General features: G+C 41.4%; 1 protein-coding gene across 2 annotated transcripts in view; it reads left to right on the forward strand.

Moving 5' to 3' along the window:
• Positions 1–16,454, forward strand: part of gak (cyclin G associated kinase) — a 128,905-nt gene that overhangs the window by 99,860 nt on the left and 12,591 nt on the right. Inside the window, exons 21-23 of one of the 2 annotated variants that reach the window (XM_067983432.1) lie at positions 1,022–1,507; positions 3,310–3,468; positions 7,298–7,438. In XM_067983432.1, the coding sequence (XP_067839533.1) occupies positions 1,022–1,507; positions 3,310–3,468; positions 7,298–7,438 (786 nt within the window). The remainder of the gene's footprint in view (positions 1–1,021; positions 1,508–3,309; positions 3,469–7,297; positions 7,439–16,454) is intronic. The other variant, XM_067983433.1, reaches the window with a different exon arrangement.

Consider the following 16,454-nt stretch of genomic DNA (forward strand, 5'->3'; position numbering starts at 1 on the left):
CTTATCAATTGTATGTAGTGCAAGCATTAATCCTGACCTAATCTTCACTGAACTACTGCTCTTCAGCAACCATTCTGGTTAGTTAGCCACCTGAATACATGTGTTGTTGTGTTTGTGAAATCAGTTAAAACAGCAGTTAAAACTACGCTCTTACACAGAAACTTTGGATAAACAATAAAGACATAAATAATTATTTTGCTGCTGAAAATTAGGTGGGCATCTTTCCAAGTAGTATTAATCAGGATGTAGAATGTCTGAAATTAGTCTGTGTTAAACACCATCAATTACTTTGAATTTGTGCACTTCTTGAATTTAATTGGGGGGAGGGTAACATTTACTTCTCATAACTTGGGTCCATCAACAGCATAGCATGCTCTTTAATTTTAGCCTGCTTATTTTTTTTTGTTTCAAGCTGGTGTAACTATGTTTATAGAAACTCTTTTATTTTTCTTTATTGCTCTCTGCTTTGAAACTATTTCATGGAGGGATTTTTTTTTCCCCCACCAATTTTCAATTCTCTCCGAGAGACATTGGCTGTTTGCTGAGCCATCGAGGAAACACACCAAAGGGTTTTTTGTAGAAGCTTACCCAGTTGGGTCAGTGCGCTACCTGGTGTGATACTAAGCAATACAGACCAGGAAGGTTGCAGTTATGATCCCTGTTCTGTGCTAAGTTAGCTGACCTCAGCCAAGTAATTGGTGGGAGCACTACAGTTGACTCCATGCTCTTGGACGCCACTGTTCCCCAGTGTTTTCTGATGGAAAGTGTTTGTGTTTGGACGCCAGCTGAAGACAGATGTAGCTGAGATGACCCTCATGGTCAAATGGCCCACCGATTCACTGACCAAAGTCACTTGAAATATAGCGAGTTGGTGAGATAGCAGAGAGCCATTGTTATAAGTTACCATCTAAGGACAATGAGGAGGGAAATTGGAAGGAGGAAAAATGAATGTACACGGAGTGATTTTAACGGCTTGTGTGAACATGGTCAGTTTCGGCCTAACGCTTTGTTTGTTTATCAGAAGGAAAAGAGGATTCCAAGGCCGCAGAAGGACAGTCTCCAGATGAAGGTCATACAGGCTTGGTGGATGAAAGCGGGCCATCAGATGATGAGTTTGCTACTTTTTCTAGTGAGCGCAGCACAGTGAAGGTTGATGAGCCAGAAAGCCCAACTGAACCAGAACAAACGGACACTATAAACTTTTTCTTCGAAGCAGATTTTGGATCGCCAGCAGAGCAAGCCACAGAATCTCCTACCGAGGACAACGTGGATTTACTTGGACTGAATAGTGATGTCCAGTCTGACATTGCCCCTCCTACAACGGAAATGAAGAGTTCATCTAGCAATGCTGATCTGCTGAATGATTTGTTTGCTGGAGGTGCACCAGAAATGCAGCAGGATCTCTCAGCTGACCTTATTGGGGGAGGGAATGATTTCTTCTTCAGTGGAGCACCTCCACCGCCAGTGGAACCAGTTCCAGTATCTTCTGCAGTGCACACTTCAGCAGGTAGGTATTGCTACAGATGGAGATCACTCACGTCTACTGAATAACCAGAACTATCAATTTAGGATGCTTTTTTGTTAAATTGGGAAGTTCTGATTGGTCTAGAGATCAAACAGAAAAGATGCTTTTGTGTCTTGAGGTGCAGAGATTGAGGAAAATATCTCCACGTCTGCCCTGCCCCCCCTTCAAAAGTTTTGGTTTCGAGTAAAACAATTCATCACCTTCTGTTAGTATGAACTGTAGACTTATCCATGGTCACTGTTTCACTTGAGGTTAGTTGGAGGTGCAATTCAAAGTGGTTGAGCTGGTATAATCTGTTCCTCTTCCACCTCCTTTCTAAACTGCAATCCTTTGCCTCTAGGTAGCATTCTATCTATCTGCTGGTGCAGCAAATTGCTCATTAACTTACTCCACCAAGGCATGTAGGTTGTAGTGTCGAGCAGCTGACTTGAACACATGACCTGATTCAGAATAGAGTATGACTGAAGTTGCCAGACTGCCCCTGTAAGCTTCATGTTTGGTTTGGAAAGCGCGTTATAAAGAAAACACAAGAGTTCAAATCCGAGAAGGGCAACATTGTGAAACGGTGTGAGACTGCACACTGTATAACAAATAGAAGCTATGATTCTATATTGTTCAGTACAGTAAACTGCTATCTCTCAAATTGCATGGTTTTATCAGAGGACCCTGCCAATCATCAGTGTCCTTCATGTCATGGTCACCAGCAAAAACTAAGAAATTGCTGTTTTTCTATATGGAATAATGTGTTATGGGGCAGTAATGCATTTAAAGCTTGAGCTGACGATAATGTGTCTGAGCTTCACTATTGTGGTTTGCAACATCATTTCAGTCTCTACTGCCTTGTAACAGTGCAGGTACCCTGTTCTATATTTACTTAGGGAGAGAACCCAGGTCTAGCATCTCAATTTTTTTTTGATGATTATAGTTCTGCTCAAGTATATTACACTAAGGTATGCCAATTTAATTTTTATGGGGTAAGGGGAAATCTTTAACTCTGTGTGCAGTGTGCGTAGTTGTGATTGTGGCACCAGTTACTATCAGTGGATTAGGAAATGGTGTAGACAAAATAGTAGGGATTCTTCTAAAAGCATAGGTAGCCAGAACTAGTAGTCTACATTTTAAAAGCTCTGCATGAATTGGGAATTGTGTATGTTGGGAATGAATAGGAAGTGACTTTGCATATTGAGATGTAGGTCATTGGAGAGTTGAAACTGCTGTCTCTAATTCCATTTAGATAACTGGTCATCCATTAAGGTTCTTGCAGTGTGGTAGAAAATGTGTCCTTTAAGTGTTTGGAATCTATAATTTCAGACCAGCTGGAATTGTTCAGAAGAAACTCTGTACCCTTTTAAGACTTCTGTTCCTATTCCCTGAATGGCTTCTTGATCAGTTGTCACATTAAGGAGGGTACCCACAGGTCCCCAATGCTCACTTCCATTATCCACTTTAATTTGAGGCCATTATCCATTTTACATCCCCCTTAAATCAACAGGCAGAAGCTGAAGTATAAGAGTATTGGTACCTTTTCACACTCAGTTGTTATTCTGAAACATTAGTCATGCTGAATGATCTTAATAGATGAGTTTGTAAATACGCCAAGCTGATTGACAACTCAACTCACGATAAAGCAAAATTTCTCTCCAGTCATGCAGCACCAGTCAGCTCCTCACTTTTTAGGCGAACTTAAGATTTATGTAAGTCAGTAATGTGCACTGTGCATTTTCAGTTGATCGTTGACTGATAACGCTAAAACAGATTTATTTACCTGTTAACTTTTTTCCCAGCAGACTCCTTTGATCCATTTGGTGCTGCATCTTCAACAGCCAAGCTTGATCAAATTGAGCCAGATTTGTTTGGACAGTTTTTCAGTCCTAATGCACCTGCTTTTCCATCCACAAATGGCATCCCTCACCCATCCTCAAGCTCCGATTACTTCAGTATAGGTAAGGTTGTCTCAATAATGTTTAATTCTTCCTCCATTATTTATTTTCCACTTACATTAGGCTATATTCAATGGAGAGACTGTGCCCACATATCATACCCGCTGTCTGCCTTCTCTCCAGAGTTTCTTGCTTGTCCTGCTCAATGTTAAAGAGCATTTTCCTTTCCAGTAGGGAAACAGCGATGAAAGTTTTTGTGAATTCAAAATCCTCACCCCTCAAGGAAAATTTGCACAAAACAATGTATGTAACATGCTTTCACTTGAATATTTAAAGCTGTTACCAACCTTTTCCTGAGTAGCAAAGAGAACGTTTTTTGAATTCCACATTTTGCAGGGTTACAGAGTTCGCTGTGGATCTGTTGCTGCATTGATTGCAAATTAAAGAGATCACTATTGTCAAATGTGTATTTGTTTGAACCAGGACAGAATTTATTCTTAGCGGTGTATGGTTAGTACAGATTTAATTAACTGTCCTGATAGAAAATACTTATCAGAGGCTAGTTTTTTTTTTAAAGTATTTATAAACAGACAGAAAACATTCCAATTGTATTGCCACCAATAACATACAATAGATTCAACTTATCCTCTAGGAACATAGGAACAGGAGTCTGCCATTCAGTCCCTTGAACCTGTTCCACCATGGCTGATCTGTATCTCAACCCCATTTACCCACCTTTGACCCATATCCCTTGATACCCTTACCTAATAAAAATCTATCGTTCTCAGTCTTCAAAACTTCAATTATCCCAGCATCCACAGTCTTTTGGGGAAGAGAGTTCCAGATTTCTACTACCCTTTGTGTGAAGAAGTGCTTCCTGATTACACTCCTCCTATAAGGAGGAGATAGTTCAGGTACAGTCTAGGCACATTCCCATGAGGCAGAAAGGTAGGGCAACTAAAGTCAGAGCTCCCTGGACGACAAAAGAGATAGTGAATAAGATGAAATGGAAAAAAGGGGCGTATGACAGATGTCAGGTTGATAACACGAGTGAGAACCAGGCAGAATGTAGAAAGTTCAGAGGGGAAGTGAAAAAGGAAATAAGAGGGGCAAAGAGAGAGTATGTGAATAGATTGGTGGCCAACACAATAAGGAATCTAAAAGTCTTCTACAGGCATGTAAACGAGTAGTAGGAGGAGAGGTGGGGCCAATTAGGGACCATAAAGGAGATCTACTCATGGAGGCAGAGGGGATGGCTGAGGTACTAAATGAGTACTTTGCATCTGTCTTTCGGTAGGAAGAACGAGGAGAGGCAATATAAACTAAAGTGCACAACTCTAAAAGGGGTACAGGGACAGAGAGATCTGGGGGTATATGTGCACAAATCGTTGAAGGTGGCAAGGAAGAAGATGCTTCCACAGTTTCAGTAAAGGAAGGTATAGTTGAGATACTGGATGGGCTAAAAATTGATAAAGAAAAGGTACTTAAAAGGCTAGCTGTACTTAAAGTAGATAAGTCACCCGGTCTGGATGGGATGCATCCTAGGTTGCAGACGGAAGTAAAGGTGGAAATTGCGGAGGTACTGGCCATAATCTTCCAATCCTCCTTAGATACAGGGGTGGTGCCACAGGACTGGAGAATTGCAAATCTTACACCCTTGTTCAAAAAAGGGTGTAAGGATAAACCCAGACAATTTAACCTCAGTGGTGGGGAAACTTTTAGAAACGATAATCTGGGACAGAATTAACAATCGCTTGGACGAGGGTAGATTGATCAGGGAAAGCCAGCATGGATTTGTTGAAGGCAAATCGTGTTTAACTATCCTGATAGAGTTTTTTGATGAGGTAACAGAGAGGGTAGATGAGGGCAATGCAGTTGATGTGGTGCATATGGACTTTCAAAAGGCGTTTGATAAAGTGCCGCACGGTAGGCTTATCATCAAGATTGCGGCCCATGGGATAAAGGTGGCAGTAGCAACATGGATACAGAATTGGCTAAGGGACAGAAAACAGAGAATAGTGGTGAACTGTTGTTTTTCGGACTGGAGGGAAATGTACAGTTGTGTTCCTCAGGGGTCAGTGCTGGGACCGCTGCTTTTCTTGATATATATTAATGACTTGGACTTGGGTGTACAGGGCACAATTTCAAAATTTGCAGATGACACAAAGCTTGGAAGGGTAGTAAACAGTGAGGAGGATAATGATAGACTTCAAGAGGATATGGACAGGCTGGTGGCACGGGTGGACACATGGCAGATGAAATTTAACGCAGAAAAATGCAAAGTGATACATTTCGGTAGGAAGAACGAGGAGAGGCAATATAAACTAAAGTGCACAACTCTAAAAGGGGTACAGGGACAGAGAGATCTGGGGGTATATGTGCACAAATCGTTGAAGGTGGCAGGGCAGGTTAAAAAAGTTGTTTAAAAAAAGCATACGGGATCCTGGGCTTTATATATAGAAGCATAGAGTACAAAAGTATGTAAGTCATGATGAACCTTTATAAAACACTGGTTCGGCCACAACTGGAGTATTGTGTCCAGTTGTGGGCACCACACTTCAGGAAAGATGTGAAGGCCTTAGAAAGGGTGCAGAAGAGATTTACTAGAATGATTCTAGGGATGAGGGACTTTGGTTACGTGGATAGACTGGAGAAACTGGGATTGTTCTCCTTGGAACAGAGACGGTTGCGAAGAGATTTGATAGAGATATTCAAAATCATGATGGGTCCAGACAGAGTAGATATAGAGAAACTGTTCCCATTGGTGGAAGGGTCAAGGACCAGAGGAGAGAGATTTAAGGTGATTGGCAAAAGAACCAAAGGTGACATGAGGGCAAAACTTTTTTACACACCGAGTGGTTAGGATCTGGAGTGCACTGCCCAAGGGGGTGGTGGAGGCAGATTCAATCATGGCCTTCAAAGGGGAACTAGATAAGTACTTGAAAGGAAAAAATTTGCAGGGCTACGGGGAAAGGGTGGGGGAGTGAGACTAGCTGGATTGCTCTTGCATAGAGCCGGCGTGGACTCGATGGGCCGAATGGCCTCCTTCCATGCTGTAACCTTTCTATGATTCTATGAATGGCCTAGCTGTAATTTTAAGATTATGCTCTCTTGTTCTGGATTCCCCCATCAGAGGAAATAGATTCTCTTTATCTACCTCATCTAATCCCTTTATTATTTTAAACACCTCGATTAGACCACCCCTCAGTCTTCTATACTCAAGGGAATATAAGCCAAGTTCATGCAATGTGTCCTCATAATTTAACCCTTTAACCCCCAGTATCATCTCTAACTTCAGTGCGCCACAGAGTTCCTTCACTTAGTGCACAGTAATGCAGCCAGTTAGGGATAAGGTTTCTGAGTTGCTGCATGTATTTAAATATTGTAATTCTTGTCACAATCCACTTGGATTCCCCATTTAATAAATATTACTTATACTATTCAATCTTTTATTTCACTTGTAATTGACTGCTGTCCAAAGTAATTGGTTGCTTACCCAAAGTTGATTGGTCTTGTTTGCTGTTTATATTTTGTAAAATGTGCATTCAGAAAAATCCTTAGAACTTCAAACAAGTCTTCATTGTCTATCTGAGGGGCCTCACATGGTGTGTGTTTTTTTTGCATTCCTTGACCGTTTGCAAAAGCACATTTTAAAACAAGTGAAAATGGATCATTTTTATGTACAATGGAGCATTAAAACTCACACCCTCCATGTATGCGGGATACAATTCTAAAAATGGTCTTTGTAGCGAGGCCTTGTTGTAATTTGTTGAATATTCAATTGTTGTTTTGGTTATAAATAATCATGGTGCTTTTTAGTATCCTGAGTATTATAATGATTCTGGGAAAATGTTTGAATTAGTACAAATTTACAAATTGTGCTTACTTCCAGGGAATGCACCACCTGAGTCATCAAAAGTATCGTCTTCTGCCAGTCAACCGGACCTGATGAGTGGCTGGGATGCCTGGGCTCCGAGCAGCAACACGGTTCCACAACAGAATAATAAGGCTACGTTTGGAACTACAGCACAAAGTAACGTGCTTGTTTTAAAATACATTTTCAGTAAACCTGCTTCCTGGGCATCACGTGTAAAAAGTTGGATAGCCAAGTGGTGAAGGATAGAATACTAGAGCCTAGTCTTCAGTTGCTTCCAAGCCTTTATTTCCCCCGAGATCCCATTACACACCCTCCTATAAATGGATATAAGAGTCCCCAATTGATACCCAGCACCTGGATATAATTAACATGAGTTTGTGTAAATCACATGGATACAATTAACAGATTCCCTTCTCAAATAAAATGTAAAAAATTAAATTTTATATATACAATACAAACAAAATTTCAAAAATGAAAAACTTCCATACTCTGTACAACTTATACTATTCAAAGCATTACATTGTGAAGCGACCCTTCTCCAGGATCCCTAATAATTTCTTCATACATGTACTTCTTTTAGTAAAACAATCTGACAGTTGATGGATTGAACCCACCCATTTAATTTTAGAGATTTCCTTTCTCTCCAGCATTTGTTCTAGCCAGCAAGGTCAATCCAAGGTAATCTTTTCTCACTCAGATTTTTTCATAGAGTGTACATTATTGCACAATGAATGATTGTCTACATAACCTTTCAATGGGTATACTATCTTCAGTATTCCCATTGTATAGGATGTCACTCAAGGTATTTGCCAACTAGAATTCCATATCTACTGCATCTACAAGAGCCAGTGTTTCAGCAGCCAAAGTACTTTTAACAATGCTTTTTATTTTCTTCGCTTCCCAAGTTAACGGACAACATTTCTCATTCTCACCCATAAGAAACACTATGAAACCAGCTGCACTAGAATACCCATCAGGAAGATTAGCATGTGAAGTATTGCTAAAGATAACTAGCTTCATTTCCTTTGGGTCACCTAAGGATGAGAACTTAAGTACGCATTTATCTATATTTAATTTTCATAATGTTTTATTTGTCCGTAAAACATTCTCTAGTACATAGAAAATAGGAGCAAGAGTAGGCCATTCGGCCCTTCGGGCCTGCTCCGCCATTCAAAAAGATCATGGCTGATCGTCTAACTCAGTACCCTGTTCCTGCTTTTTCCCCATATCCCTTGATCCTTTTAGCATTAAGAAATATATCTATCTCCTTCTTGAATACATCTAATGACTTGGCCTCCACTGCCTTCTGTGGTAGAGAATTCCACAGGTTCACCACCCTCTGAGTGAAGAAATTTCTCCTCATCTCTGTTCTAAATGGCATACCCCGTATCCTGAGACTGTGACCCCTGGTTCTGGACTCCCCAGCCATCGGGAACATCCTCCCTGCATCTAGTCTGTCTAGTCCTGTTAGAATTTTACATGTTTCAATGAGATCACCTCTCATTTTTCTAAACTCTAGTCAATATAGGCCTAGTCAACCCAATCTCTCCTCATACTTCAGCCCTGCCATCCCAGGAAACAGTCTGATAAACCTTTGTTGCACTCCCTCCATGGCGAGGACATCCTTCCTCAGATAAGGAGACCAAAACTTCACACAATGCTCCAGATGTGGTCTCACCAAGGCCCTGTATAACTGCAGTAAGATATCCTTGCTCCTGTACCCAAATCATTTTGCAATGAAGGCCAACATGCCATTCGCCTTCCTAAGTGCTTGCTGCACCTGAATGCTCGCTTTCAGCGACTGGTGTTCAAGGACACCCAGGTCTCGTTGCACCTCCCCTTTTCCCAATCTATCACCATTCAGACAATAATCTGCTTTTCTGTTTTTACAACCAAAGTGGGTAACCTCACATTTATCCACGTTCTACTGCATCTGCCATGTTCTTGCCCACTCACCCAACTTGTCTAAATCACATTGAAGCCTCTTTGCATCCTCCTCACAGCTCACATTCCACCCCAGCTTTGTGTCGTCTGCAAACATGGAAATGTTACATTTCGTTCCCTCATCCAAATCATTGATATATATTGTGAATAGTTGGGGCCCAAGCACTGATCCCTGCGGTACCCCACGAGTCACTGATTGCCATCCGGAAAAAGACCCGTTTATTCCTACTCTCTGTTTCCTGTCTGTCAACCAATTCCCCCCAATCCCATGTGCTTTAATTTTGCACATTAACCTCTTGTGTGGGACCTTATCAAAAGCCTTCTGAAAATCCAAGTACACCACATCCACTGGTTCCCCCCTATCTGTTCTACTAGTTACATCCTCAAAAAACTCCAGTAGATTTGTTAAGCATGATTTCCCTTTCATAAACCCATGCTGACTTTGTCCAATCCCGTTAATGCCCTACAAGTGTTCTGTTATCACATCTTTTATAATAGACTCTAGCATTTTCCCCACGACTGATGTTAAGCTAATTGGTCTGTAATTCCCTGTTTTTTTTCTCTCCCTTTTTTAAATAGTGGGGTTACATTTGCCACCCTCCAATCTGTAGGAACTGTTCCAGAGTCTATAGAATTTTGGAAGATGATCATCAATGCATCCATTATTTCCAGGGCCACTTCCTTTAGTACTCTGGGATGTAGATTATCAGGCCCTGGGGATTTGTCAGCCTTTAGCCCCGTTAATTTCCCTAGCACTTTTTTTTACTAATATTGGTTTCCTTCAGTTCCTCCCTCTTACTAGACCCTTGGTTCCCTAACATTTCTGGGAGGTTATTTGTGTCCTCCTTTGTGAAGACAGAACCAAAGTATGTGTTTAATTGTTCTGCCATTTCTTTGTTCCCCATTATAATTTCCCCCATTTCTGACTGTAAGGGACCTACATTTGTTTTCACTAATCTTTTTCTCTTGACATATTTATAGAAGCTTTTACAGTCAGTTTTTATGTTCCCTGCTAATTTACTCTCATACTCTATTTTTCCCCTCTTAATCAATCTCTTTTTGTCCTCCTTTGCTGAATTCTGAACTGCTCCCAATCTTCAGGCTTGCCGCTTTTTCTGCCAATTTTATATGTCTCCTCTTTGGACCTAATACTATCCCTAATTTCTTTTGTAAGCCACGATTGAGCCACCTTTCCTGTTTTATTTTTGCACCAGACAGGAATGAATAATTGTTGTAATTCCTGCACATGTTCTTTAAATATTAGCCATTGCCTATCCACCGTCATCCCTTTTAGTAAAGTTCCCCAATCTATCATAGCCAACTCGCACTTAATACTTTCGTAATTTCTTTTATTTAGATTCAGGAATCTAGTTTTGGATTCAACTACTTCACTCTCCATCTTAATGAGGAATTCTATCATGTTATGGTCGCTCTTCCCTAAGGGATCCCGCACAAAAAGATTGTTAATTAATCCTTTCTTATTGCACAATACCCAGTCTAGGATCGCCTGTTCTCTAGTTGGTCTAGAAAACCATCACGTACACACTCCAGGAATTCCTCCCCCACAGTATTTTGCTAATTTGGTTTGACCAATCTACATGTAGATTAAAGTCACCCATGATTATAGTTGTACCCTTCTTGCATGCATCTCTAATTTCCTGTTTAATGCCCTCCCCTACATCTCCACTACTGCTTGGGGGCCTGGAGACAACCCCTACCAATGTTTTCTGCCCCTTGGTGTTTCTTAGCTCCACCCATAAAGATCCCACATCGTGGTTCTCCGAGCCAATATCCTTCCTCACTGTTGCATTGATTTCCTCCTTTACTAACAATGCTACCCCACCTCCTTTCCCTTTTTGCCTGTCCTTCCTAAATATTGAATGCCCCTGGATGTTCAGTTCCCATCCTTGGTCACCCTGCAGTCATGACTCCGTAATCGCAACTGTATCATAACCGTTAATATCTATCTGCGCTGTTAATTCATCTAGCTTATTGCAAATGCTCCGCGCATTTAGACACACTGCCTTTAGACTTGTCTTTTTAAGATTGCTAGTCATCTTAGTTTTATTCTGCACTATGGCCCTATTTGTTTTTCGCACTTGTTTTCTCTGCCTTCCACTATTGCTTCTTCCCTTTCTGTCTTTTGTTTCCATCCTTGTTTCCCCCTCCTCTGTCTCCCTGCTCAGCTTCCCATCCCCCTGCCATTCTAGGTTAAACCTTCCCCAACAGCACTAGCAAACACCCCCGCGAGGACATCGGTCCCAGTCCTGCTCGGGTATAACCCGTCCCGCTTGTATAGGTCCCACCTTCCCCAGAACCAGTCCCAATGTCCCAGGAATCTAAATCCCTCCCTCCTACACCATCCCTGCAGCCATGCATTCATCTGGTCTATTCTCCTGTTCCTATACTCACTAGCACGTGACACTGGAAGTATTACTACCTTTGAGGTCCTGCTTTTTAATTTATCACCTAACTCCTTAAATTCACCTTGCAGGACCTCATCCCTTTTTTACCTATGTCGTTGGTACCGATATGGACCACGACTACTGGCTGTTCACCCTCCCCCTCCAGAATGCCCTGCAGCCGCTCCATGACATCCTTGCCCCTAGCACCAGGGAGGCAACATACCATCCTGGAGTCATGTTTACGGCCGCAGAAACGCCTATTTGTTCCCCTTACAATTGAATCCCCAATCAATATAGTCCTGCCACTCTTATTCCTCCCCTCCTGTGCAGCAGAGCCACCCGTGGTGCCACGAACTTGGCTCTTGCTGCTTTCCCCTGATAAGCCATCGCCCCCAACAGTATCTAAAGCGGTATATCTGTTTGAGAGGGAGATGGCCCCAGGGGACTCCTGCTCTACCTGCCTAGTCCTTTTACTCTGCCTGGTGGTCACCCATTTCCTTTCTGCCTGCATAATCTTTACCTGCGGTGTGACCACCTCACTGAACGTGCTATCCATGATAATCCCAGCATCGCGGATGCTCCACAGTAAATCCACCCGCAGCTCCAGCTCCGAAATGCGGTTAGCCAGTAGCTGCAGCTGGACACACTTCCTGCACACATGGTTGCCAGGGACTACTATTATCAATGACGAATTTCTCAAATTCCGCAGTACCACCCCATGAGAAATCATCAACATGCATCATGAAAATGCCTGAAAGTTTTCCTTTATGGTACCAATAAAACATTGTGGGATCTGCTTTTATTTGAACACAACCTATTTTTCAGCCAAACAGATCTCACCGAAAATACCATACCTTGGAAGCATCATTCAGGCCATAGACGCATTTGTTTAGTTTCTATAATTTTCCTTCCGCATCTGCTGCCTCTTTAGGTGGTTTCAGAAACACTTCTCTCTGAAAAGTATCGCCCTGCAGAAATGCGTCTTTTATGTCAATTGATCTACACTGCCATGAAAATGTCGCCAAAAGAGCCAAAAAGATTTTAAAGATTACCTTTCCAGCAGTGGGAGAATCCACTCAAACATCTGTATCACCCAGTCTCTCTTCAAAACCCCTAGCTACCAATCTCGCTTTAGCCTTATAAGTCCCATCTGCAAGGACTTTCTCAGTACAAACCCATCTATGCGACAAAGCTGGTTGACCCTTATCTGTTACCTCAGAATAAACTCCAAATTCTTTCCAACTATCTAACTCGCTTTGTTTTGCCTTTCTTACTCATTTATCCTCAAGTTTATTGGCAGCCACCAAAACTTCACGATCGTGCGGACATCTGCTTCTAGTTCTGCTACGTGACTGTTCTGTGGTCTTTGTTTCATTGTCTGACCTAGTCAAGCCATGTCTCCTGCTTCTACTTCTATGTCTGTAGGGACCACCACTGCAAGATCTCCCGCTTTCATCTCTAGTTCATGCTCATTTTCTGATGTGAGATTCACTTCCGGACTCCCTATTATTACTTGCACTCCGCTTTCCTACTCGTCGCTCTTTTACCTCATTCTGCCAGTCCATGGACCTCGATTCTTGGCCATCATCCTGAACATTCAACCAAAATTTAAACCTTCCAGTAGCTTTGCCTGCACGGCCCAAAATTATTGCATCCCTCCATTCGTTAGTCCCTTCTGGAACATATGTCACCATGTACCCACTTTGGATAATAGTTCTGTGGATGTGATAGCTCTGTCATGTGTTTCTTGATCACTGACATTACCACTGTCCAGCCCTGAGGAACCTCATCAAAAAATCATGAACACAAGGTGCCTCGTTTACTTCTATTAACTGCTCAGAGTCCGAGATTTTATAATTAATTCCAATTAATTGTGAGGAATGAACCTTAACAGTTTGATTGCCATGTTGGATAAGTACTGTCTTAATATCACGACCTATTACCTTACCAGGGCCTTTCCATTCTCTGATTTTCTCTCTTATAGTATACCAAATTTCCTAAATTGAACTCTGTCTCAGATGGTCTAATATGATGCCACAGTGCTCTACGAATTTTCTGATACCTCAGCCTTGACAAAAGCCTGTCTCCCTGCATGCATAGCATTTAAATGTTCAGAAAAATGGCACTAATTGTAGTACCTTCCAGAGCAGGAGGATTATCACAAAGAACAGAAGGTAATTCGGGATTGCGCCCATAGACTAGTTGGTAAGGACGATATCCTCCAACCATCTGAAGAGAATTCTTTGCATAAACTACCTATGCTAGGGCAGTTGACAATTTACACTCTGTTCGATCAGCCAAAATTTTATGCACATGTTATCAATCACAGCATGATTTCTTTCACAAAGACCATTGCTAAAAGGGCTCTCAGCTGCTGTATTCATGACAATTATATTCATAATCTCACACATATCTCTCAACTCCACATAAGTGAATTCACCTCCGTTATCGGTCAAAAACTTTGCTGATGTCCGAAGTCCAGTCCCTATCCATTTTTCTATAATTTTATCTAGAATATTCTTCCTCTCCTTACTATATATTAGTATAGAAATACTAAATCTTGTAGTCATGTCAATAAAATGTAAGATGAAAACATTTTTGTCTTTGTCCCATACCTCTAAATCCATGGCAACTCCCTCATTAAAGTCACGTGCTAATGGAATACTTACAATAGGACGTGGGGGTGTCCGTCTATACTTCTTACAGATTTCACAAGTTCTCACTAATCTCTTCTATTAGCCTCGTATACTCCTCATCAACGACATCTGCACCTTTTAGCAGGATTTTTAAACATTGACAAGTAGGGTGGGCAAATTGTCTGTGTAACTTTAAGACGATTTGTTTTTTTTCTTTCTTATCCTTATCACCTGATGCCATTAATACTTGCCGAACACGCTGATGAGAAACATCAGGTTCTATTAAGGGGATACAATAATGCCCTGACTGGGTAAACTGCAGATCAACCGATTTCCCAGAAGTAATTGCCTCATCGTGTTCCATGCCAAGTTTCATTTTTGCCTTTTTCGTGGAAGGTTTACCCAAAATCATAGGTATCTCACTGGAGACCATATCCATACTTTTAAAATGGCTTATTCCAGCTATCTTACATGGAATTACCACTCTCTTGAGTGACCTCATGATGTTGTCATCTCCAAACCTAAAACATGTAGAACTTTTATATTCCTTAACCTTGCTTTAATCCTCACTACTTAGTGAATCAAGATAACATTTTAACCAATCTACCCCATATACAGTTGAAGTACATGCACTAACACCGCACAATTAAAGGAATCTGAGACTAATACATTCATCACAGGATTAAAACTCCTGTGACCAGTATAATCTGTTCATGTTTATCATTATCTTCATCCTCTTCCTCAGAACTACTTCATGCGTCATTTCAAAGAACCTGTGACTTCGCACTGGGCAATTTGCCGCATAATGATACTTAGAGTCACATCTAAAGCATCTCCTGATTTTTCCTTGGGTATTCCCGGAATTCATTCGCCCTTTATTACTGTCCCAATTTTGTCTTCTGTTGATATAACTGGATTTGCTGTGCCAGCTTTCATCACCAATCTCTCTGTCTTTAATCCTTCCGTCATATTGACGCCTGCGTCTGGTCTCTTGAAAATTTTGAAATCTGGGCTGGCACCTGCGTTTCATATCTGGAACATTTTGAAACCTGGTAAACATCAAATCTTCTATTCTTTGTGTCACAGCGGAAGGCCTCATTTGTTCTATGAAGGCTGAAGGGAATGACTGTTGCCCCTGGAATTTATTTAAGGCAGCAGACATTTAATCCAACAGAGTCTCCTTTTCTGAGAACTGGATGCCAGTTAGGACCAGTTGCCTGTCCACATGAGACACCGTCGCACAATCTAGTAATTTAAACGCTAGAACTGATCCAGGGATTCCCAGTTTGAACTTTGCAACCTTTTGTACAATTTTTTTAAGTCTATGATATACTCTTCCATTGAATGAGATATTCAGTCACAGTGAGGCTAAATACACACCACCAGTGTTCTGCATAAGAATATAAGAAGTAGGAGCAGGAGTAGGCCATATGGCCCCTCGAGCCTGCTCCGCCATTCAATAAGATCATGGCTTCTACCATGATCTTCTACCTCAACTCCACTTTCCTGCTCTATCCCCATATCCCTTGATTGCCTTAGTGTTCTGGTTATAATAGAAAGAAAATTAATAAAGAACTTGCATTTATGCAGCGCCTTCCACGACCTCAGGACATCCCAAATTTATAGCTAATTAAGTACTTTTTAAGTGTAGTCACTGTTGTAATGTAGGAAATGCGGCAGCCAATTTACACATAGCAAGGTCTCGCAAACAGCAATGTGATAATGACCAGATAGTCTGTTCTTTAGTGGTGTTGGTTGAGGGATAAATATTGGCCAGGACACCGGGAAGAACTCCCTTGCTCTTTGAATAGTGTCATGGGATCTTTTATGTCAACCTGATAGGGCAGAATGGTCCTCGGTTTAACGTCTCATCCAAAGGATGGATAATGTAAATAGGTGGCCAATTTGCCCTGGAGGAAGAGGTAGATAAGGAACCTGACTCTCCTGGCTGTGTGGAATAAACCATGGAATATTGGTAAAAACAACAAACTTTACCAGTATGTGCACAAGTGTATTGACTCTTCGCTCTGCAATTTGCAGATATACATATACATCTGCATACCTATTTATACTCCACAGTGAAACAAGTTCCATGATAGAATACGAATGCAGTGATGACTTATTTAAAAAAGCATTTTTGCTGATATGAATTTGCATTCAAATATTGACCATTATATATCATGTTTA

The sequence above is a fragment of the Heptranchias perlo genome, chromosome 4, assembly GCF_035084215.1.
Source record: "Heptranchias perlo isolate sHepPer1 chromosome 4, sHepPer1.hap1, whole genome shotgun sequence".
NCBI classification, from domain to species: Eukaryota; Metazoa; Chordata; class Chondrichthyes; order Hexanchiformes; family Hexanchidae; genus Heptranchias; species Heptranchias perlo.